Genomic DNA, 25,311 nt, shown 5'->3' on the forward strand with positions numbered 1-25,311 from the left:
GTTTACAAAGACCATGCTCATTATTTTTTATAACTGTATAGTACTCCACTCTGTGGATATATATTATGTTCCTTCAGTTAGCATGTTCATGGATATGTAAGGATTTTCATATGGTTGTGGATGTCTCTTCAGGGTTAATTTCTGAAAACTCTAATTACTGGCTCAAATGTGAAAGCATACTTAGTTTTCTGATAATACCAAGTTGTGTTTAGGCTCTAATCTTATTTTTGACATGTTGCTGTCAAAGAATGAGATTAGTATATTCTCTAACACTATATACAAAAATAAACTGAAAATGGATTAGAGACCTAAATAGGAGTGGAAACCATAAAACTCTTAAAAGACACTATGAGTGGGACACTTTTTGATATAATTCATAATAATATTTTTTTTGGATCTGTCTCCTAAAGCTAGGAAAATAAAAGCAAAAATTAATAAATGAGATGTAACTAAAGCCAAAAACTTTTGCACAGCAAGGAAACCATCAGCAAAATGAAAAGACAACCTACTATATGGGAAAAAATATTTGCCAATGTTATCACCAATAAGGGGTTAATATCCAAAATATATGAATGGCTTATATAACTTGAGAGTTTAAAAAAAGAATTTAAAAAATGGGCAGAAGACTTAAATACACATTTTTCCAAAGAAGACATATAAATGGCCGAGAGGCACATGAAAAGATGTTCAACATCGTTAATCATCATATGAATGCAAATTAAACCCACAATGAGGTATTATCTTACACCTATTAGAAGGGCTATCATCGCAAAGGAAGAGAAGTGACAAATGCTGGTGAACATGTGGACAAGATCTGTACATTGTTGGTGGGAATGTCAATTGGTGCAGCCACCATGGATAACAGTTAGGAGGGCCCTCAAAATCTAAAAACAGAACTACCAAATGACCCAGCAATCCCACTCCTGGGTGTACAGCTGAAAAAAAAAAAAACCCACTAATTTGAATGGTCTCTGTCAGGTACGCGATGCTTGTCTGAGTCTAAGGGTTTCCACTGCTCATCTCCCCTTCCCCTCCAGCCTCATCTACTCTCTGCCAGGGAGCGCTCCCCAGTCCAACCTCTCTGGTTATTAAGAAGGCACCTGTGTCTGGCAGAGCCAGTGTGAGATGAAGAGTTAGTCCTTCCCAGCCACCAGATAATCAGGAGTTTTGGCCGGACGTTTGAGTACACACTGAGACAGTGAGGAGTCAGACAAAAAGCACAGACTGTGGCACTGAAATGGATTAATAAGGAACTTAGTGATGTGGCCAGTGACCATCCAGCACAATATTCTGCAGGTCCAGTTGGGGATGATACATTTCATTGGCAAATCACAATTACGAAAAAGAATGGCAGCCCATATCAAGGCAGTGTATTCTCTGTGACAATTCATTTCCGTAAAGACTACCCGTTCACACTACCTAAGGGTGCATTTGCAACAGAATTTATCACCCAGACATGAACACTAACGGCGGCACTCGGCTCGCTACTCTAAGATCACTGTGGTCTCTTGCTTTCATGATTTCTAGAGTTCTGGTGTCCATTTGTTCCCTGCTATGCGATCCGAATCCAAATGATAGCGTCCTCAGTGCCAGAGGTTGCATAGATCTATAAGACAGACAGAGATAAGTACAACAGAATTTCTCAGGAAGGTACTCAGAAGTATGCCATGTGATGCTAACGTAAAAGTCAGAATAACCTGCATTAAATCTTGAGTAAACTTTAAATTACTGTTTAAAATGGAAAAAAAATCCACTAATTCAAAAATTCCATGCACTCCAATGTTCATAGCAGCATTACTGACATTTGTCAAGGTACAAAAGTAATCTATATGTATACAACGTATACACACACACACGCATGTGTGTGCGTGCATAATGGAATATTACTCAGTCATTAAAAAGAATGACCTTTTGCAATTTTTCAACAACATGTATGGAGTTGGAGGGTATTATGCTATTAATCAGTAAATAGTTGGATGGTATTAATGAAATAAGTGAGACAGAGGAAGACAAATGCTGTATGATACCACTGACACGGAGAATTTAAAAAATAAAACAGACCTGGGAAATGAAGCAGACTCACAGATACAGAGAACAAGCTAGTGGTTAGCAGTGGGGAGTGGCCAGCAGGAGGGGAAGGTCAGGGACAGAAGATTAAGAGGTGCAAACTAATATGTATACAATAAGCAACAAGGATATATTGTACAACAAAGGGAATATCGCCAATATTTTGTAATAACTGTAAATGGAACATAACCTTTAAAAACTGGGAATCACTTTGTTATTCATCTGTAATTTATAAAATATTGTACATCAACTATGAAAATGAAGTGAAAGTATTAGTTGCTCAGTCTTGTCCAACTCTTTTTGACCACACAGACTGTAGCATACCAGGTTGCTTTGTCCATGAATTCTCCAGGCAAGAATACTGGAGTGGGTAACCATTCCCTTCTTCAGGGGATCTTCCTGACCCAGGGATTGAACCCAGGTCTCCTGCCTTTCACGCAGATTCTTTGCCATCTGAGCCACCAGGGAAGCCCACATCAACTATACCTCACTTTAAAAAAATCTATTCTCTCAGGAACTTTCACATATACTATACAGTATTATTAACTATGGGGTTCTCTGGTGGCTCAGCAGTAAAGAATCTGCCTGTTGATGCAGAGATGAGGGTTTGATTCCTGGGTCAGGAAGATCCCCTGGAGAAGGACATGGCAACTGAATCCAGTATCCTTGCATGGAAAATTCCTCAGACAGAGGAGGCTGGCAAGCTACAATCCATAGGGTTGCAGAGAGTAGGAAACCACTTGGTGACTTAACAACGATTGACTACAGTCACCATCCTGTATATAATATCCCTAGGGCTTCTTTATTTTGCAAGTGAAAGTTGTGAAAGTTTATGCCGTTTGGCCACTTATACCCATTTAACCCATCCTCCAACCCCCACTTGCGGCAACCACCAATCTATTCTCTGTGAGTTCATTTTTCAAAAATTTTCACATATAAGTGAGATTATATAGTATTTGTCTTTGTCTGACTTATTTCACTTAGCATAATGCCCTCAAGGTGCATCAGTGTTACTGCAAATGGCCAGATTTCCTTTTTTTCTTTTATTGGCTAAATAATATCTGAGTGAGGATGAGTGTTTGTGTGTGTCTGTGTGTGTCTATGTGACATTCTCTTTATCCATTCATCCATTAATGGACAGTTATGTTGTTTTCATAATTTGATTATGGTAAATAATGTTTCAACGAACATGGGGGGGGTTCAGATATCTTTTCCAGGTGTTGGCTTCATTTCTTTCAGCTAAATTTCCAGGAGTAGAGTTGCCAGATCACATGGTAGTTCTATCTTCAATTTTTTTTATGAGCATCTATACCGTTTTCCTGGAGAAGGCAATGGCGCCCCACTCCAGTACTCTTGCCTAGAAAATCCCATGGATGGAGGAGCCTGGGAGGCTGCAGTCCATGGGGTCGCTGAGGGTCGGACACGACTGAGTGACTTCACTTTCACTTTTCACTTTCATGCATTGGAGAAGGAAACGGCAAGCCACTCCAGTGTTCTTGCCTGGAGAATCCCAGGGACAAGGGAGCCTGGTGGGCTGCCGTCTATGGGGTCGCACAGAGTCAGACACGACTGAAGTGACTTAGCACCAGCATACTGTTTTCCATAGTGGCTGAATCAATTTACATTTTCATAAACTCACATTTTCTTTAATAATTTAAGTATATCCTAAATGCAAGTTACATATGCTTCTAAATTTAAAAGGTATATATCTTTGAAATTTAGGAATGAGAGACTGAATACAGTAAGCTAGACCTGTAACTGAATCACTTTAAAATTTTGTTCTCTTCTTATCCTATCTTAGTGTGGGGTTTTTTACATTACCAAGGATACCCCTATTCCAATGCCATGTAATCTTGCTCTGGATCACACAGATGATTTAAAATTTTTCAGTTTGTATTTCAGAAAGCGAAATTCTTATTTCTAAATCTGGTAAACAGCAATAAATGTGTGACCCGTGTCATTCATAAGCTTATGTTTTGAATCTAAATAAACTTTCTACTGAAAAGAAAATCACTTGAAAATTACTGCCTCACCCCCTGCAAGAAAAGGGTAAGTCGAAAAGTTATTGATGCATATCAGGAACACAGGTTGACAGGCTTTTCTGATCACAAAGTAAAGAACGGATTCATACCACACTAGAGGTGAGACTGAGTGGCCAGATGCAGCCATGGAGTAGGCACTGGCCACAGAAGGGCCATCGCCGCCCAGGGAGAAATGCAGCTGCAGCTCTGGCCCCGGTGCTCTCTACTTCCTCTCTCCAAGTCACCTCACAATAGGGGCAGGAATGCAGTGGGGACAGTATAGTTGACCTTGGCCAAAAACTCCAGGACTTTCACCTTGCCGGTTTCCATAATGGCTCTCGGACCCCACAGGAGCGCTCTCGGATCCCCCTATAGCGAGGGGGATTGTGGCCAGGCAGTGTGAAGAGAAATGAATTGACAAAATGTCAGCCTCAGACTGGGAGGAGTGAAACATTATGGACTCGGGCGCAATTCAGACCAGGCTCTACACTCAGTTCTGTCACTTTATCAGCTTGGAGAATAGAAGTTCTTTGTCTGCTAAGTGAATTTGATAAGCCTTGTCTTACAGAAGTATCAGAACATATATAGCTTGTGTACAGCACCTGGCACTGCAGCTGGCAATGTTTAGGTCTTATGACACTTATTTTCATACCAGAAAGACAATCTATGGGAATTTCTACCTTCATCTATGGGAATTTTTCTTCATCCAGGAGAAACTAGAGACTATGTGGTCTTCTAAACAAAGAAAGCTAAGTCAATCAAACTGCTGCTTAGCAAGAAACGGTAGGGCTTCCCAGGTGCCTCAGTGGTAAAGAATCTACCTGACAATCAGGAGATGTCAGTTCAGTCCCTGGGTTGTGAAGACTGGCACTCTGGGTTGTGAATTGGCAGTCCACTCCACTATTCTTGCCTGGAAAGTTCCATGGACAGAGGAGCCTGCCAGGCTACTCCATGGGGCCACAATGAGTCAGACATGACTTAGCAACTAAACAAGTAACCCTAAGTAAATTTAGAGGCAAGCGTTTTATCAGGATGCAACGCAAAAACTTATAGAATTTACGTCAAGGACCAGTAACTGCCCTGCCTCCCAAAGCCCTCCCGACAAAACACCCTGATTTTCATGTATTTCACCACCACTAAAATCTAGCCCCGCCCAGCAGGTCTACTAGATTACACTCGAGATACCCTCATGTTTGGAGTGTGCTCGGGCTCCTTCCGTTCAGGGCCGAGTGCCAGCACAGTGACGTCTCCACATCCCATCACAAAGGTGACAATAATACGCATCAAACACCTGGTTTGTGGACTGTGTTCACCTGCACTGGGGCAGGAGCACTGGACACCTTCTGTTCTTTCCCACAGGCGGAGATTCCCTCTGCTTGACTCACAATCTCAGGGTAACTGTTCAGGGCAGCTTCTCATTTCAGTTTCAGCCTCCCAAACCTGAGGCCCACCATCTAGGGGTCTGGGCCCAGCTCACCATTATCACAGATTCATCCAGCCCACCACGCAGCCAACTTAAAATGACCTCCCAAGAAGGAACAAGAACGCAAAGATGGGATATTATGATTAGCTTTCCAGCCCCACCTTAGCCTCTCACAACTTAAAAGGTTGGGAGTGTTGGTGGAACACAGTGAAACAGTTGCCTCAGACCTCACTAGGGGCTGGAGGGACTGCTAGACATGACTTTGGAGCACACACTGGCCTTGGCACGACTACAAACCCTGACTGCAGCTCGGGCTCTCTCGTCATCATCTCTCAGAGCCTCTTCATAATGGGGTGGGAAGGCACTGGGGATGTTACCATTGACCTTGGCCAAAATACCAAACCTCAAAGTTTTGGTTTAAGAGAATAAAGGCTGAGAGAACTTATACCTCACTGCTCTCATCCCAACTCCCTCCCCAGCATCCTCCCTGCTTTTGGTCACCTTCCTTATGGAATCACTGCTCATATACTCAAGACATCTACAGGCAGGTGCAGGGTCTCCTTTATCTTTGCATCACCCTCACCAGCACAGAAGCTTCTGAAGAGCAGATGCTCAAGTAAAGATGGGCATAAAGGAGCCACCAAGCAAGGAATGTAGTTTCTTATTGTTTATTTTTATTGGCATTCTTGAATAAACTAACAACATCTAAGTGTATCGCTAAAGGTACTACTGAATGTTAAGATGAAGGTGAATAACATAAATCAAAACTTGACTACAGCTTACTTGATTTTCATCTGTTTTAAAACAACAACATTCTTTCACATTCCCAAGAAAATTCCTATTCCAAAGCTATGTTATCTTGTTCTGGATCCAAAAAAGATGAAGAATTTTCTGAATTCTACTACACAGTGCCAAAACTCTTACTCTTAGATCTGACAGATAACAACAAAACTGTCATTTGTAAACTTGGATTCTGAATCTAAACAAACATTCTAGGACACGAAACAACATTTGAAAGGTAACAGGGTAAAACAGGAGCACAAAAAAGAGGTATATTATGACCTTTCCAGCCACACTTTATCCTCTCACTACTAAAAAGGTTGGCAGTATTGGTCAAAGTGAAGAGGCTGCCTGAGATCTCACTGGGGGCTGGATGGATCGCTGGGTGGGACCTTGGAGTGGGCAGTGGCCTTGGCAGCAGCATGAGCCTTGCCTGCAGATCTGGCTTTGGCTCTCTCTTCTTCATCTCTCAAAGCCTCCTCATAATGGAATGGGAAAGCACTGGGGTCGGTACTATTGATCTTGGCCACAAACTCCAGCACCTCCATCTTGCTGGTTTCAGCGTGGGCTCTTGGGCCCCACACAAACTCATAGCTCAGGGGATTGCTGTCAGGAATCTGACGATACACCAGGTACTTCTCCTGCACCAACTCTTCAGTGATGAACTTCCTGGGCTCCCCAAAGATTATGTGCGTCTTTCCATCATAGATGCCCAGAACATTCAGGAACTCCCAGATCTCTGCCTCAGAGGCGCAATTGCCATTCAGGAAGATCACACCCAGCAGAGGCATCAGAAGCCCATTCTTCGGCACCTCCAAGGTACTGCCCAGCACCCCATCTTTGGCAAGGCCCTCCTTGCTGACCAGGGTATAGGAGTAACCATTCGGCTTGACTTCCTTCAATTCAAGGCCAAACACCAGCTCTATGCGATCAGTGGCTTTCTTGAGGATTTCAGGGAACTGTGCCTTGAACATTTTGCGGACAAGCTTTAGCATATCTATCTTCCTGATGGGCTGTTTCATCTTAAACTTCTCTAGCATGAAGTGCATCAACACTCCTGCCTTCTTGGCCAGAAGATCTGGAGGAGTGGTCTTAGCAGAGGTTGAGGCCTGGGAAGAATTTTTATGTCCCTTAACTTGGCGCCTGCCACGTGCTTTAGATCTTGGGGGTGAAGCCTCTGCAACAGGAGAGCTAGTGGCTTCAGCTCCCTGAGGCTTCTGGCCTGCATCAGCAGTGGGGGGGCCCGGGGGCGCACTCCCAGAAGTAGGGGCGGGGGAGGCAGCAGCCTGAGCATCCCCGAGATCCTTGGTCTCCATGCGTGCCTGGCGGCGTTTCTCACGCGCACGGCGCTTGCTCTTCTGCCCCCGAGGCATGACTATCAGCAGGCACAGCAGGCAGGGGAGCAGGCAGGCAAGTAGGTGATGCTGGCACCTGGAGAAGGGAAGATGAGTGGATGAGCTCCTTCAGCATGGAGGGAAGGCTGCTCTGCCCGTTTCCTGGAGAGCCCTGCTCCAGGAACCGCTGGCCTCTTGTTCTTGGTCAGCCTATCCCCTGAGAACCCGGTGTAAGAAGTGAGCGCGCGCCAGCCTCAGCCTGCCTGTGGCTGCCTCCAGGGACAGCAGAGCCTGGGAGTGGGGCCCCCTCTGGGTCCCTTCATTCACACACACAACTGTCACATCAGCTCTTAGTGGGGCCGGGACCCCTGCCATGTGCCACTTGAAAGGTGATGCCTCAAAGCTCCCTGGGACCCATGAGAAGGAACTGAGTCATGGACACTAGGGGTGGATGGCACTGGCAGTTCTGGGGCCTGCTCTGTCCTGAACTCGGTTCTCCACCATTCAGGGTCCTCATCTTGTCAACACCAAGGCCGTGGGCCCCTCCCTCCTGCCTCTGGTGCCGCCCCTTCAGGTGAAGAACCTCAGCTCCCTTAGAAATGACACAAAGAAATGAGGAGGATCAGGCAAGACTCTAGCGTTCATTTGATTAGCTGGAAGGGGGAGTGTGCTACCTTCAGTCCAAATTCGCAGTCCCCACTTTGACTCCTGGGAGGATCTGGGGGCTCCTTTCTCTCCTGGCTTGAGGACCTTTCCTCACAGCAAGGCCAACAGCTCCCTGAGATCGAATGGGGGAAGCCAGGGTGGCCCTACCTGGCCTTACCACCCATGGTCTCTGGGGCCTGGAGAGCTGCAGCAGGAGGCTGAGGCCCTGTAATGGGTCCCCAGATTTTACTCAAAGAGTCTAAGATTCCTTCCTCTGCTGACCCATTAGACTAAGGCACTCACTTCCCTGTTAGCTGTGAGTGAGGCACACTTCTGCCTGCCATGTATGCCTGGGGGCACCAAGGAGTGACAGTGAGAGGAATTCTGGGAGTTTCCCACAGTCCTCAGCATCTTCTCCGTGAGTCCTGGCAAATGTTAGAAATTCTCCCTCTGCTGACCTGAGCACACTGAGGTTCCCAAGGTGAAAGAAAGTGTGAGCCACCTCCTGTCACCCCTGTCCCTGACCTCCCTGGGATGGCAGCAGGGGCTGGACTCTCTGGGACTCCACTGTTCCATCATTGCTGGCCGTCCTCACCTGGATGGGATCTATGCTCCTCTCTTAGTCCACCCTGAGTCTTCTGGCCTCAGATCAAGGCCCACATCTCCCTGAGTTCCTGGGGCTGGAAGTGAGGGGTGACATCTGGCGACCTCTGCCTGGGGTGCCCCAGGGTTGACAGGGGCTGGGACTTTGCGGGCCCCCACTGCTCTGGGTAGGTGCTCATCTAAGTCATCTCTCTGGGTCCTTACTGTGACTCTGTGACTCCTGGCAAGACCAGGAAATCTCTGTCTCGACTTGAGATCTCTCGCCTCCTACTAAGGCCCCCATCTCCCTGAGACCCACTAAAAAGCAGCAACATTTTCCCGATCTCTAGCTACAGCTGTGTGTGGACTCCTGATGCAGACAGTCAGGAAGAGATTCTGCACTGCCCTCTGTTGTCGCAGGGTAGCTGGATGGTCCCCTCAATTCTTAGGTCCTCTTCTGGGCTCCTGGTACTAGCTACAAATGCTCCAGTGGTGGACCTTAACCCATACCCCCATCAACGAGGTTCCTCACCTCCCTGCAAGGCTCTGGGCAGAAGCAAGTGGGGGTCATCTGGTCCCCATGCCTGGGTCTCCCAGGTCTGAGAGGGGTGATGTGACTATGTGGTTCACTTCCTCCTGGGTGGGGTTCTCGCATGTTCACTCAGTGTTACCACTGTGACTCCTTTTAGGAACCGGGCTTCCTCCCTATGTTGAATGAGACCTCACCCATCACACTGAAACCCCAATGTCCCTGAGACCATCCTTGGAGGAAATGAGAGGGTATCTCAGCCTGAGAGCTCTAACCCGGCTTCCCAGGGTGACGGCAGAGGTGGCACTCTGTGGGCTCCTCTGTTCTGGGGGAGTCAGTTGTCTCCTTCCTCACATAGAATTGGTGCCTCAACATCTGTCATGGCCTGGGACTCCTTGTTTTCTGCTGACTTGGGCAGCCAGATCTGAAACCAAGGCCCTCATCTCCCTTGGACCCCACAGGCAGAAGTCAGGGGCACCAGAACTGGCCAGCTCTGTCCTGGGACCCCAGGGGCTGACAGCAGAGGCGGCATCCGATGTGGCTCTCTCTACCGTGTATGGATCTTCCCCTCGACTCCGCATCCTTCCTGGGATTCTGCCCTCTGTCAATCTGAGCCCAAAACCCTGCAAAAACGGTCTTCACCTTTCTGGGACCAGAGGTGACAGAGTGAGCCACATCCTGCCAAAACTGATTTGGGGCTATGCTGCTAACCACAAGGGCAGGACTCTTGACCTCCACCCCTGCCCCAGTTCTGGAGTCAGGGGCTCCCTCAGTCCTCACTCAGGATTCTGGCCTCCAGTTTGGGAGTCTTCCCTCTGCTGACCCGAGTCTACATGCCCCAGAGCAAAGCTCTCACCTCCCTGAGTGGCTAGAGGAGATGCTGGGGGCTCCATATCCAGCTACCTTGTTTGGGGATGCCCAGATCTGAGAGCGGGGCTGCTCCTTAGTGCAGCAATCCGCTTGGATGCCAGGCCTGCTGACTAGCACTGAAGGTCCTGGCTTGACTCCTTCTAAGGCTGAGACTCCTCCCTATGCCTAATGGGGTTACCTTATCTATCTTTCTCTTTATTTACCTTTCACACCCATTGATTTTATTATGTAACCAGCAGTTTGTACATCTTAACCTTTCTCATCTATCTCTTCTCCTCCACACCCCCAATCCCCATCAACCACCTGTTTTCTCTCTCTTGCTTCTACAATTGTTTCTGTTTTTCAGATTCCTCACAGAAGTGAAATCATATAGCATTTTGTTTTCTCTGACTCATTTCATTTATACATAATACTCTCTAGGTCCATATCTTTTTATATAAAGGCCTTTCTCTACCTGAACGTCCCTTATCCCCAACGCCCGCCACCCCCCGCACACCATGCAAAAATGACGGGTTCTTACAGCCTGAATTACTCTATGGTAATTTGGACCCCTATGGTAGGGGTCCAAACCTTCCCATTCTAATGCATAATGATCTGAGCTGGAGGGAATGTAATAATAACAGAAATAAAGAAACAATATAATGCACTTGAAGCATCCTGAAACCATCCCCTCAGCCTACCCCACCCTACCCTCACGCCACCCCACCCTCCTTTGTCCACTGCATCACACCCCTTCCCACACTGCACTCCACCCCATGTAAAAATTGTCTTCCAAGAAGCCGGTCCCCCGGTTCCAAAAAGATTGGAGGCCACTACTCCAGGGCACTGCAGCACTGGTGGCAGGAAGGGCTTCTGTGCAGCCACCACTTTGGAAGGAGATAGCCCTGTGAGCGCTGAAAGCCCCATCATTTCACCTGTCGAGGGCAAATACAACTTCCAACGCATAGAGTCCTTCCTCTTTAAACAAAGCCGCCCGAGCCGCCACCGACCCTCCACGTGGCAACTACAAGATGGTTCCTTGGCCCGCAACTCGGGACAGGGCGTGTTACACTGCAGATTGCAGGGGTGGGATGCGGTTGGGTCACTTTTCTTACAGGGAGGGGTTGGGAAATTCACTTCAGCTACATTCAGGTCCTCACCTTGGCTCCGGACGAGTCCGGTACACAATCTCCGCTGAACAGACGCTGCAGCTACCAGCCGCGCTCCTTGCCTTGGAAGCGGAAAAGGAGGAGCATACGTTCATACGTGGGGTCTCTTAGGGGTGGGGCAGGGGCAGGGGGCAGGGGGCAGGGGCAGGGGGCGGGGGGCAGGGGGCAGGGGCAGCGTGCTACGGGAACCCGGTAGCTCAATATTCATCCGTCCCTGGTTCCTCCTTGTGCAATGTATCAAAGCCCAGGAGGCCTCCTGCTGTGAACCCGAGTCCCCCAGCTCCCAAACGAAGACCTCGCCTTTCCAAGTCCCTAGTGTCGGGAGTCAGGGCTCTGCTCTGAGCATCTCTGCTTGTCAGGAGGGGACGCCACTCTGTGAGCCTCCCTCGTAGGGGAAGAGACCCTCTCACTAGCTTTGATGGTCCTCACCTGAAGTCTGGTTATGGTCAAGATGCCCCCCTCTGCAGATCTGGGGTCTGATTCTGCTAGAGGAGGCCCTGTCCTCCTTAAGATCACACAGGTTGAATGAGGGGACCACTCAGAAGTAGCTCTTCTGGGTCTCTCAGGGCTAAGAATTTACAGAATTCTGGCTCCCTCTCCAGGGGTCCCGTCTAACACTCAGCATCGCATGTGAGATCTTCCTTGGGTTTGGGTCCATCCCTCTGCGAAATAGGCTGATCCTATTAGACAAAGACCTCACCTCGCTGAAACTTTCCAGCCTGAAATCAACCTGACATCTGTGCTCAGAGCTTCCTGGGGACCACAGCATCAGTGATTTTCCAGGGCCTCCTTTTATAGTGTGTGTATAGTGTGTATAGCGTATAGTGTGAGCTACTGTGAGCCCACTTTCAGGTCCTCACATTGACACATGATGAATCCTGTATCTCCACTCTCTGCTTTATGAAGCTGCTTGTCTTATGTTAAGGTCCTAGTCTCCTGAGAATTCCAAGTGGGAAGTCAGGGTGATCCTCATGTGATCGTAGTCCATCAGGGCCTCTGAGAATAGAGAGTGGGGGTGCAACTCTAGTCCTTTCGGATTCCTTTTGCTCAACATACTCACTACATCTACTACAACCTGGGTCTCTGCCTTCTACTGATCTAACATTCCTCTTCTTAGTCTTTGGATGACCAGTATATTCAGCGGTGATTGTCTCCTCAGCCCTCCTTCATGGAGGTTCCCATATCAGCATCTGTCACTTGATTATAGGCTTCCTGGGAAATGCATATTCCTACAGACATTGAACAGTTAACCTCTAGTAAATGTTGGAGAAAACAGGTCTTGGTCTCAAAAGTAATCGAAGATTAGGAACACACAGCAGAAATCAAAGAACTCAGGAAAGATATTATGCTGTCAGAGAAAAAGAGCTGATATATTCCTTCTCTTCAGCCAGATTTAGTGTGCTTATTTGCTCAGTCATATCTGACACTTTACAACACCATGGACTGTAGCCTGCCAGGCTCCTGTGTCCATGGGGATTCTCCAAGCAAGAATACTGGAGTGGGTTGCCCTCCTCCAGGGGATCTCCCCAACCCAGTGATTGAACTCAGGTCTCCTGCATTGCAGGCAGATTCTTTACCATCTGAGCCACCAGATTTAGGGTAGTTTAAAAATCTTTACTTTCAGTACCCTCCTGTTGTTGGTCGAGTGGTTAAGACTCTGTGCTCCCAATGCAGGGGGCCTGGGTTCGATCCCTGGTCAGGTAACTGGATCCCACATGTTATAACTAAGAGTTCATGTGCCACAACTAAAAATCTCACATGCCACAGCCAAAGAGCCTGCAGACATGGCAACAAAGATACTGAGTGTCACAACTAAGACCCAGCACAGCCAAAAAATAAATTGAAAAAAATACTTTTAGTACAAATAATAAAATATTTACTTTCTACATAGAAGGATAGCACCAGATAATCTTGTAAGCCTTTGATCACTTGAGGGTGTCTGATTTTGCACATGCAGATGATCATATGGTTACTGAGCAGTATCCATTTGTCTCCTTTATTTATCACTCTTAATTATTTTGGTTATGTGTTATGTGGCAGTATTGATGGGAGGGGAGTTTGGGGGAGAGTGGATATGTGTATATGTACGGCTGAGTCCCTTCACTGTCCACCTGAAACTGTCACGATATTGTTAATTTGCTATTCCTCAACACACACACACACACACACACACACACACACACACACACACACACAAAACTGTGCTTCCAGTGCAAGGGGTGTCAGTTCAAACCCTGGTTGGGGAATTAAGATCCCATGTGCCACATGGCAAATCAATCGATCAATAAAAGATCATCAAAGAAAAAAGTGATGGGGATCCATGAAAGAAAGAATTGATAAGCTAGATTTCATTCCCTTTAAACTTCTGCTCTGTAAAAACACACCATCAAGAGAACAAGATGGGCCATAGTCTGGGAGAAAATATTTACAAAAGATATATCTGATGAAAGCTGTAATTTAAAATATACAAAGAATTCTTAAAATTCATAAGAAGAAAACTAACATCTAATAAAAAATGTACAACAGATATGAATAGATACCTCACCAAGGAAGAAACACAGATATCAAACAAGCATATGAAAAGATGCTCCACATCATATACCATTACAGAACTGCAAATTGAAAAAACAAGCAGATACCACAACATGCCTTTCAGAATGGCCAACATCCAAAGGACTGAAAACACCAAATGCTGGTAAGGATGTGAATCAACAAGAACTCTCATTCCTCGGTGGTGGTGATGCAAAATGGTAGAGCCAGTTTGGAAGACAGTCTGCAAGTTTCTTAGTAAACTATACACATTCAACACTGCTGGTACGAATGTAAATTGGTACAGCCAGTATGGAAAACAGTATAGGGGTTCCTCAAAAAATCAAAAATAACACATAATACTTTCCGCAATTCCACTACTATCCAAAGGAATTGAAATCAGGACCTCGAAGAGAGCTCTGCACTCCCGCGTTCACTGCAGCACTACTCACAATAATCATGAAAGGGAAGTTGCCTACCTGTCCAGTAACAAATGAATGGATAAATAAGTAAAATATACATACAATGGAATATCATTCAGCCTTAAAAAGAAGCTAACCTCTCTAGTCATGACAGTGTGTTTAAATCTAGAGGACATTATGCTACAGTGAAATAAGCCAGACACAGAAGGACAAATACTGCATGTCCTTTACATGAGGAATCTAAAATGGTCTAAGTCAAAGAAGCAGAGAGTAGAGTGGTGGTTGCCAGGGGCTATGGGAGGGTGAATGAGAAGGAACTGTAGACTTAAAAAACATTCACAACCTAAAAGCTGACAGTTATGCCCAGCGAGGACAGACTGCGCCATTCTATTGGCTGCTGAGCATCATCCCACCTCAGGGGAATGTCACCCTGATTTCCTTTTTTTTTTTTTTTTAATACATCAGGGTAGGTATTATTCTGTTTTGCTTCAATTACATACATCTCAGTACATATATGAGGGTGGGGAACAAACTGTCGGTCGCGATCAAAAGTTTTGCAAAGTTCTGTGTAAGGCATGAACATCAGCAGTGAATACATGTTGAAGGAAGCACCCTTCAGACTGAGGCCTTCCACCCAGAGTGAAGAGACAGCCGGGGTGTGTTTACCTGTGTCAGTCAGCCCTGCAGATCCACCCTATCCTCTTTCAGGAGTTTCAGCTCCCTCTCCCACCTCACATACAAGGACAGACTCTGGCTGGGCCTGGTTTTGTCCTCCAGAAAGCGAAAGTTGAGGTCCAGCATGGCCTCGCCAAGTTGCACAGGCCACAGTGGCCCGCTCCCCTGTCCTGGAGTGGGGTGGGCAACACAGGCGTCTTCCTGGTGGACCCTCCCCACTCCCCCTCAGCCCAGGGTCCCATGCTGGCCCCTGTCTGTCTAGCCATTCCTGACCTTCTGAAGACCAGACTTCCCAAGTCCTAGCTCCATCCTGGGGGTGGTCAATTAGTCAGTTGTTTGTTTCTCCTCTTCCTCCAGGAAGTAGTTACATCTTAAAGGTTTTCCACAGTTGTCATCAAGAAGTGGGTATTAGTTCTTAAAAGGTCCCTGCCAATCAATCTCCCTGGACCCTCTGTTACAGACTAATTGAGTGCATGAGTGGCCTGTGCTTGGAAGGCCTCTTCTTTATTCGAGGCTTAGGCAATCGCCTCCTGAGGCAGAGACTCTCCTAATAGTTTGCTATTCCAGCATCCAAAGAATGCTCAGCTGTTGAGTGAGGCAGAGTTACCCCAAGGGTGGTGCTGGACACGATGCTGCACCCACCACAGGTGCGTGTGTGAGGGTGGGGAGCTCTGGGCTCTGCCTCCAGTGTGCCAGGTATTCCTGACGAACAGCGTCCTGTCTCCCCAGCGGCAGAGCTGAAGGGGCCCTGGACCCTTGCACTCCCAAGGAATACCCGTGAAGAACAGGTGGGATCTGAACTGGGGCTGAGTGTGCCCTCAAATGACATGGCCAAGCGTGGAGGATAAGCTGTCCAGTTAAGGTGGTCGTCCGCCTACCAGTCCAGGGACCCACCCTCTCCTTACAGGTGAAAAGTAGCTCTTCAGGATCACAGAAAGGCATCTCCAGTGGAGAAAGGCACAGAAGGAATGGATTTTATGTATTTATTTTTAAAAAACAAAAAAGGTTTAAAAAGTCCTTCATTTCCAACCCTGCCTGGGGAGCGTGAGTGGGGAATAGAATGAACTGAGAAGGGCACCCACCTTCCCCTGGGGAGAGTCCAACTCTTCCCCGGGAGTCTGCAGCGTGCAGGGCAGGTCAGAGGCCGGCCCTCGCCCTTCCTGCCCTGGCTCCTCCATGGGCAGCTCACACTGTTGCCAGCAAGTTCCAGAGACAAAGAAGTGTGGGAGCCGAGGCCAAAGGCTGCCTTTTTCACCTCAGCGGTCACTCCAGCTCTTCTGCCCTTGGATGCTCTCTGGGCTCCACCACTGGGCTCTCAGGGTGGGTGGACAGGCAAGACCAGGAGGCACAGCTTGGCCCAGCCCACTGGCAGCTTCCTTAATGCTGTCTGTGACACAGCAGGGCAGTCGAGGCGAGGGGCGTCACAGTGCAGGAAAGGGCTGTAGAGACACCACGACAATCTGGAAAGGAAAATCTCCTGCTAAGCTGCATCGCTTTCTGATCCTGCCTCTGCACCGAGGCAGCCCTTTTTCCTATTCCCCATCCCGAGGCTGAGTGGAGTCCAGGACAAAGCACTAAGTGGCTGTTTGCTACAAAACACCTGGAGATGCCAGGGGGGTGCTCTCCGCCCGTCAGTCAGTCCAGGCTTACACACAGTCACAGTCACACACACAGCGTTAAGGCATCTGTACCAGCAGGTGTGGCCAAACCAGGCCCAGCTTCTCTCCCTCCACCTGCAGGGGTGAGGGGGGAGAACCCTTCTGGCGGCTTCAGTAACAGGCTGAAGTGGGAGAATCTGGCAACGGAAGAGCGAGCTGGGCCCTGATAAAGAAGAGGAGGAAGGCAGGTGAGGGCCCAATGGGTGCCCTGGGAAGTGACCCAACTCAGGCTGGGAGCCCTGACCACATACCCCCTGGAAAATGAGGGACAGAAAGAGGGGAAGAGAAGCGGGGCTAGAGTCGTGGGACTTTGGAGGAAGCCAGTGCTATCAATATTTACAAGCATAAAGCCCCATCTTCTGTGCCACCTACCTCTCTGCCCCTCCCACAGAAAGAAAGGCCCCTGAGAGCCACCAAGGAGGTCCCGAGACCTCCTCCCCAGCCATGCCCCACAGCGGGGGCCCTTCCCTTGACCGGCCCTGCTCTTGGCCCCCAGGAGTGTCCGCCGGCTCTGCTCGGTCAGGAGGAGGAGCCCTGGCGCCCGGCCACCCCTAGGAGTCCTTGAGCATGCTGATACGTGCGTAGATCTTGAGGGCGGGCCCCAGCTTGATGTTCATGGCACTCATCAGGTGGTCCTCCTTGAGCAGCAGCAGAGCTTGCCCGTCAATCTCCTGGGCACGGAACTCTTCTGTGATTTCCTGGCAGCCTGGCAGAGAGCGGATGAATTCGTAGACATCATCCACGTTCCACTTGGTGGGCTCACTTGGCAGGAAGTAGTGTCCCATGCCCACCAGGTCCTGCATGTGCGTGTCAGGGAGCTCCAGGTCCCGCGGGCCTTGTCTCCGGTGGGAGGTGGACAAGCTGGCTGAGATGAGGGACAAGGGGTCCTCATCGCTTGAGTTATCTGAGCAACAGCTGGAGTCTTCCTGGCTGTGTGTTAGCTGCAGGGCAGCAGTAACTGAAAGGGGTACGGTGCCTGTTGGCTGCTTCTTGGTATCCTTGGTAAGTGTCGGCAGACTGGCTTTGCTGGCCCGACAGTGGTTGTGGATCGTGGCTTCCGCCTTCTGCAGCTTGCTCTGGTCTGAGTGGAAAAGCCCCACTCATTTGTTGCACCCCACGTTGTACCTTTTTGCACAAGCCATGGAACAGAAGCGCTTGTAACGCTTGAACTTGTAGGCGAAGTCCACACGGCCACAGAGCTCACACTTGAGTTTGAGGGGAGTACCCTCCTCTTTAGATTCTTGCAGATAGGGCTCCTCCCTCCCCGAGTCAGTGGTGGTGGTATGGTCCTGAGGCGGAAGTTTCTCAGGCAAGAACCTCTGTGCGTACTTCTTGAGATTCCCCCACAGCAGGGACGAGCGTCCCACCATTCTTGGGGGGCAGTGCCGGTGATGCTGGAGGCAGAGTTTCCGTTCTCTGAGGTCATGCCGGGGCTGCTGAGGTCGGTCAGTGCATGAACAATGCCCTGCCCTGTCTCTGTCCAGGGCTCGGCTGGGCCTGGCCGGGCGGGGCCTAGGCAACCTCTCGGCCGGCCGGCCGTCGCCTTGCGCGGGGTCCCGGCCTGGGCAGACCGCTTCCTCTCCGCCAGGAGCCTCCAAGCCCGGGCCCGGGGCTACCGCGGCGCATCCGACCGCACCGGCCGAGTTGGAGTCCACAAAGGGCGGCAGGGGCGCGAGGCCGGAGTGCGGACAGCAGCAGGCGCTTTAGGGCTGCAGCCGCCGCGGAGACCTCACCCTGATTTCTCAGAAACTCTGTGGATAGAAGGCAACGTGAATAAAACATCTAATCTGCACATTGCTTGCCTGCACCGGAACAAGAGCTACAGGATACATTCCATGCCAGGTTCACACGATTTCTGTCTGATTTACTCACAATCCCAAAGGACAGGCAGACTCAGAAAATACTGCAAGTTTGGTTCCCAACCCCTGAAGGACAGTCAATATCACAATTGAGTCACAAGAAATTTTTGGTTTCCCAATGCTTTCATAAAATTTATGTCTACACTATACTGTAGGCTATTAAGTGGGCGATAGCATTATGCCTCAGAACAATATAGATATCTTAAATAAAAACACCTCTTTGCTAAAAAAATTGCTAACCATTATCTGAGCCTTCACTGAGGCCATCATTTTTGCCACTGAGGGTGTGAACATTGCAAGAGTTATCAAAATGTGACACACAGACATGAAGTGAGCAAACGGTGTTGGAAAGATGGAGCCAAAACACGCTGGAAGCAAGGTTGACTAACACAAACCTTCAATTTGGTAAAGAAAAAGGAAAAAGAAAAAAGAAACGAAAAGCAGTACCTGTGAATGCAATAAAGCAAAGTGCAACAGAGTGAAGCGTGCCTGTAACTGTTAAGGGCAGTTCCCCATCCCAGGCTTTGTCTTTAAACTAGGCAGCCCACCACGTGAGAACCTGGTCCCTGGTCACGATTACCGCAGCCTCTTCCAGCCCGCCATGCACGCAACTTATAATTTCTTCCCACTGAAGGACTTCCATTTTCCCAAGGCCCACCACTACCTTGCATCAGGGAATTCACATTTGACTGCTGTCATGTCACCATTTCCTCTACATGACAGCTGCCTCCCGACTCTATAATTTTATGGTCAGTGGCTAGATCTTTTTCTCAGCTCTCCAAGTACTAGCATGGAACCTACTATGAGCAGAGGCTCAGTTCATGTATGGGGAATAAATGAGCCTGTGAGCATGAGGTTGAAATTATTAGAATTTAATTCTACATTTTGAATTAACCAAGTATATACTGTTGTTCATAATTTTGTAAAACACAGAGTACAAGGCATGAGGAATCCAAATACTGACCATCTTACTTTTCCTATGTTTCTTGATCCCACATATTTTACTGCTTAACTTTTTCATATTTTCAAGGAAATAACATATTACAATGCCATTTTGTCTTGAACTGGCTTACTAAATAAGATGGAAGCTTCCCCAATTGCTTTACACAACAGAAAAACTCTTATCCTTAAGACCAATAAAAGTGTGATTGATGTCATTCATACACTTAGATTATAAGCTAGATAAGCTTTCATTTAGGAGCAACATTAGAAAAGTAGAGAACTTAAAAACACAGGTTTATCTCTCTATTCCCCATACAGAACAGGAACACCAAGGTATTTTACACTGTGAACCCTCGGTGACGTCCAGTCCTATACTTCTTGGAACACTGACTACTCTCTTGAGCCACAAAGTGCAGAATTTGCCTCAGCTTCACTAGGTGTGGAAGGAACTGCTGGAGGAACACTGGGACATCCGTTGGCTTGGGCCCTCTCTTCCTCATCTTTCAAAGCCTCTTCATACCAAAAGTGGAAGGCACTGGGATCCAAACGGTAAATCCTGGCCAGGAACTCCAGGGCTCTCATCTTGCTTGTTTCAGCGTGTGCTCTCGGACCCCACAGGAACTCATAGCATGCTGGATCGCTGCCCGGCACTTGCCGATATTCCAAATACTTCAGCTGCACCAAATCTTGGGTGATGAGCTTCTTGGGCTCCCCAAATATGAAGTGCCTCTTCCCAGCATGGATATTCATCTTACTCAGGAAATCCCAGATGTATTCCTCTGTGGCACAGTTGCCCTTCATGAAGATCACACCCAGGAGATTCATCAGGAGACCGGTCTTGGGAAAACCCCTGCCACGGTGCACGATCCCATTGCGGGGGAGACTCATCTTGCTGACAAGGACATAAGAATGCTTGGCAGTGTTGTCTTTCTTCACGTCAATACCAAATACCACCTCCATGCTGTCAGAAGCTCTTTTGAGGATCCTGAGGAATCGATTGTGGTACTTTTTATCAATAATCTTCAGCATATTCACTTTCCTAATGGGCTTTCTCGTCTTATACATGCGTAACAGGAACTGTACCAACAGACTCGTCGGCCTGGTTAGTGAGTGTTTTCCAGACCGCACATTGGAAACAGGGGCCTGAGAGGAATTGTGTGTTTTCCCAATTTCCCCAAGGGGTCTTTTGGATGATCTTGTGGGAGAAACACTTGCAGGCACAGGGGTGGTGGTCAGGGCCCCCCGAGGACGCTTGAGATGGTTACCAGACCTAGCACCGGACTTTCCCTTAGCATCAACCCCGGGACCAGGATTGGAGGAAGAGGAGAGTGCTTCCATCGTGGTGGCAGTGACCTGAGCGCCCCTCAGATCCTGGGTGCCATGCTGAGCCTGGCGGCGTTTGTCACAGGTGTGGAGCTTACCCTTCTTACCCCGAGGCATGGTGGCTGTCGTCAGGGACAACAGGCAGGAGTGCAGGTAGAACAGCACGTGATCTGGGCAGAGAGGAGAGAGGGTGAAAGGGTGTGAGCGCCTGTGGCAGGGAGGCACCACTCGGCCTTTAAGAAGGCCCACTCTGCAGGTTTCCATGTGGGCACTGCTCTACAAACCCAGAGGACTCCTGATCTGGTCACGCTGTCCTCTTAAGAACTCTGTCGAAATAATTGAGACTCAGGCTGCAGCCTGCCATCCGTGCCATCTGCTTCCTGTCACTGAGTGGAGCAGTGGGCCAGTCCATTCCTTGAGGACAACCCCCTCCATTCTTGAGGGTGGGGGTCCTCTTGGTTCATATTCAGGACAATTGTATCAACTTTTGACATGGCCTGGGCCCTATACTCTTTGCTTATCCTCTAAGGTTCTACCCCAAAGCCTGGTCCTCATCTTCCTGTGATACCTGAAGAAGTGAAGAGGTACCTCAGCCCAGTGTCCCTGGCAGGGGGCACCCACAGCAGTCAGCTCTAGGGAACTCTGTCCTGGGCTCACTGGGGTTTTCTGTCCCCTTTCAGGGTCTTTCCTTGGCTCTAGGTAGAGCCTGGGACACCCGTGTCTGCTGCCCTGGGTTCCCCTACACCTGACTTCCATGCCTGGGCTTCTCAGTGCTGTGTGGCAGGTGGGGGATGTGAGGTGGTGCTGTCTATTGTTTTCCCTGTTGGAGGGTGAGTGCAATCAACATTGTTCTTTCAGGGTCCTCTCGCTGACTCCTCTGAAGCCCTGGGCCTCTTCCCTTGGCAGAATTGAGGCCATTGACATATTCTAACATCCTTACATCTCTGAACTCTCCAGACAAAAGTGAGAAGACTCACCAGCTTCACAGATACACTAGGTTTCCAATTGGAAAAGAGCCAAAATTAACGACAACTTACATTTAGAGTTGGTGTTCACCTTAGACCTCGTTCCGGTCTGGGTAGAACTCAGGACTCCTCCGACCAATAACCTGGGTAATTCAGCCTCAGAGCAAAGTCCTGAATTCCCCAAGTCCCTGGAGGGGCAAAGTCAGGATACTACATACGTGACTACCCTTCACTTGAGCCCCCAGGATATGTAGGCGCTCTGCTTTGTGATACCACCCCTAAAGGGGAAAGGCCCCCCAATCAGTACTTAGGGCACTCACTTCACTGCAGTTAGGACAGAGGTATCCTCCATCTGCAAGCAGGGGCTACTCCTGACCAAAGCCATACCATCCATGAGACTTCCCCAGGCAGAACTCAGTTTGATGGCTCTGCCGGAGCTTTCCAGGGCTTACAGCAGCAGTGAAACTTAGTGCGGCCCTCTTTGTTATGGGCTGAGTGGCCCCTGCCTCAGTCCCAATTCAGTTTTCACCTCAACTCCAGACTGGCGCTGGGAATCCGCCCTCCGCCAGCCAGAGGCCTGACTGCTGGATCGAAGTCCTTACTTACAGGAAACTGTAAAATGGAAGTGAGGATGACTCATTTCTGGCCATGATGCTCAGGGTGTCAGATAGCTTATGGGGGCACATGGCGGGTGGGGCGAGGGAAAGCCACGGGAGGGTGTCCTATGGTCCTCATTCGGAGTCTCCATCTTCATGTCTATTAGAGAGTCTGACACTCCTCCCTTACCTGAACTCTGTCCACAAGCCTCCAAACAGAGCTTCTCCTCCTAGAGTTCAGCAGGGGAGAAGTCAGGAAATTTAGCGCATGGGTGCTGCTTTGTGTTGCCATCTTTACTGCCAGTGCCGAGTTAGCACTCGGGCCTCTCCCCGTGGCTGGAGTTGGGGCCTAGGTTTCTTTCTATTATAGAATCAAGTAATCTCTTCGATCTTACACAATCTCTTAGATCAAGATTTACCAATAATTCAGCCTAACAGTGTTGTAGGAACCATCCCCTGCTGACCATAGAGGTGAGACTGTGGGTTTCACTTTGTTACAGGAGGGGCAATGGTCCCATGAGTCCACATTCAGGTCCTCACCTTGCCTTCAGGTCAGTCCTGGGAATCCACTCTCATTTAAACGAACACCCTGAACGGCAGTCAGAGCTCATTGCCACCAGCACGGGAGTTGGGGGGAGCTAATTCCAGTGACGGCTACCCTGTGTGGGGTCTCTGAGGGATGATGGCAGGGGTGGGGCTCTGCGGGGACTCCATCGTTCAGTGTTCAGCAGTCCCTGGGTCATCCCTTAGGGTCCTCCCTGCACCGTCTGTCAGAGCCTGAGTCCCTTTACTCTATGGACTTGAGTCCTCCTGCCCCCCCCAAAAGCCCTAGCCTCCCCAAATCCCTAGTGGGGAGTCAGGGCGCTTCTCTGAGCATCTCTCCCTGACAGGAGGGGTGCCACTCTGTGAGCCTTCCTCCTTGGTGGGAGACTCTCTCATTAGCACCGATGGTCCTCATCTTCACTGTGGTGATGGCCAAGATGCCCCCCTCCTCAGAACTGAGGTTTGATCCTGATAGAAAAAGCCCTTCCCTCACTGAGACCAGACAGAAATGAAGAGGCTTCTCATCCTTATAACTCTGCCTGGAGCCTCTGGGGTTAGGAATAGGGGCAGGGGTGTGTAAAGCCTCCTCATTTGTGGGTCTAGTGACACTTCTTTCTTCACTCAGGGACCTCACCATGGTCCTGGTCAGTCCTAGGACCTGACCCTCCAACCTGAGATTCTCCCTCTACTGAACTGAGGCCATTTTTCTTAGAGTAAGACTGACCTCACAGAGAACTCTAAGGCTTGTAATAGGGAATGCCCTGTCTGTGCGTTCTAGGTTTGAGAGCAAGTTTGGGCAGGTCTCTGAATGACCTATATTTTAGGGTGGTTGTCCCTCCAGTCCTCACTCATGTGGGCCCTCATTTTGTCTATCTCTTGGAATAATAGTTTCCTGGGGTACACCACATCCCTGCATAATCTTGAGAAGTGTCCCTAAAGCAAACCTTACAGTTTCATGTCTCAGACTTCATGTGAGATGGGGAAAATGCCACATAAGGCAGGGGGCAGGATGGGGTATGCTCCCAGAGAAATATGTTGATCTCTCTGTTTCTGGAGGGGGAGGGGATTTAAGATGAGGGGACTCATGTACACCCATGGCTGATTCATGTCAATGTATGGCAAAAACCACAATATTGTAAAGTAATTAATCTCCAATTAAATTAATTTAAAAGAAAAAAAAAACACCTTAGCCAGAGTCAGTCTCTTATGTGAATTGTTTTAATTGATTTATAGGCATACCTTTAAAAAATTGTACTTCACTTAACCATGCTTCACATATATTGTGTTTCATTACAAACTGAAAGTTTACAGTAACTGTGCATTGAACATAACTATGGCATCATTTCCCCCAAACCGTGTGTTCACTTGGGGTCCCTGTGCCACATTTTGTAAATTTGTGAAATATTTTAAACTCTTCCCGTATTTTATTCCTTATGGTGCTCTGATCAGGTTTCTGTTACTATTGTAGCTGTATTCTAATTTTAAATTAAGCTATGTACATTTTTTAGACATCTTCTAGTAAGTGTACAATAGGATTAACAACTTTTATAAGCACTGGGAATCCCCCAAATTCCTGTGATTTACTTTATGGCAATATTCACTTTATTGCAGTGATCTAGAACCCAACCCACCATATCTGAGATATGCATACATTTCTAAAGGAAAGGAGCAGTCCAATATGGTTTTCTGCTATTTTGATTGAAGTTCTCTGACACTGCATAGAGAGATGATCTTATTGTCACTATCATCTATTTCTCCTCCTTATCGCTGTCATTTCCTGAGGTAGGCTTTGTGCCTGAAGAAGTGTATTGGAATATATCCAGAGTCCTTACTTTTATCCCAAGATACATTTGAGTGTTAAAGAACACAAGCTCTGCTTAGGGTCAAGGGGAGTGTAACAGTGTGGGATCTAGAGGAATTCAGAGAGGAATCTAACTCCAGGCCTACCAGTCACTAGTGTCCCCAGCAAGGGTTCGCTGCCTGATGCACATAGAAGCCAATACTATGGAACAGGCTTTTGAGAGAAAAACTTTAATCCAGGGTGGAGTGGCAAGAAGACACGAGGCAGGGCTCTTAAATCTGTCTCCTCAATCCAGAATTTGGGGTAAAATTAAAGGGTTTAGGGGAACTGCAGACTTGGAAGCTAATTGGCTAGTCTTGAGTTAGTTCATGTAAGCTATTCATGCTGCTAGAAGGCAGATTTTCCATATTGAAGGACTTCATACAGTTCTCCCATGGCAACATTCCTACTCTGAGAGTCCCACAGACGGAACCCTCTTGGTTCTGCAGTCATCCTGGAAACATAGGCTCCTTTTTGCACATGCATAGTGCTGCCTCTAAAAATAACTCAAGGTTTGATTAATCAACAACCGGTTTTAAGGAGGCAAAACCAGTTTAAAC

The 25,311-nt window shown here is 48.3% G+C and overlaps 2 protein-coding genes and 2 pseudogenes across 2 annotated transcripts; 1 reads left to right on the top strand and 3 right to left on the bottom strand.

Moving 5' to 3' along the window:
• Positions 1 to 729: 729 nt before the first annotated feature.
• On the top strand, positions 730 to 1,673 carry LOC138071862 (ubiquitin-conjugating enzyme E2 D3 pseudogene; annotated as a pseudogene).
• Positions 1,674 to 6,650: 4,977 nt separating this feature from the next.
• On the bottom strand, positions 6,651 to 7,664 carry LOC138072002 (melanoma-associated antigen B1-like). Its single transcript, XM_068963361.1, has one exon. It carries the CDS (start codon positions 7,662 to 7,664, stop codon positions 6,651 to 6,653), a length of 1,014 nt encoding a protein of 337 aa, XP_068819462.1.
• Positions 7,665 to 17,234: 9,570 nt separating this feature from the next.
• LOC138071488 (polyhomeotic-like protein 2 pseudogene) lies at positions 17,235 to 18,109 on the bottom strand (annotated as a pseudogene).
• Positions 18,110 to 19,874: 1,765 nt separating this feature from the next.
• On the bottom strand, positions 19,875 to 20,924 carry LOC138071863 (melanoma-associated antigen B3-like). The gene has a single exon (XM_068963248.1). It carries the CDS (start codon positions 20,922 to 20,924, stop codon positions 19,875 to 19,877), a length of 1,050 nt encoding a protein of 349 aa, XP_068819349.1.
• Between the last annotated feature and the right edge of the window lie 4,387 nt (positions 20,925 to 25,311).

Source organism: Capricornis sumatraensis, chromosome X, assembly GCF_032405125.1.
Source record: "Capricornis sumatraensis isolate serow.1 chromosome X, serow.2, whole genome shotgun sequence".
Lineage (NCBI taxonomy): Eukaryota > Metazoa > Chordata > Mammalia > Artiodactyla > Bovidae > Capricornis > Capricornis sumatraensis.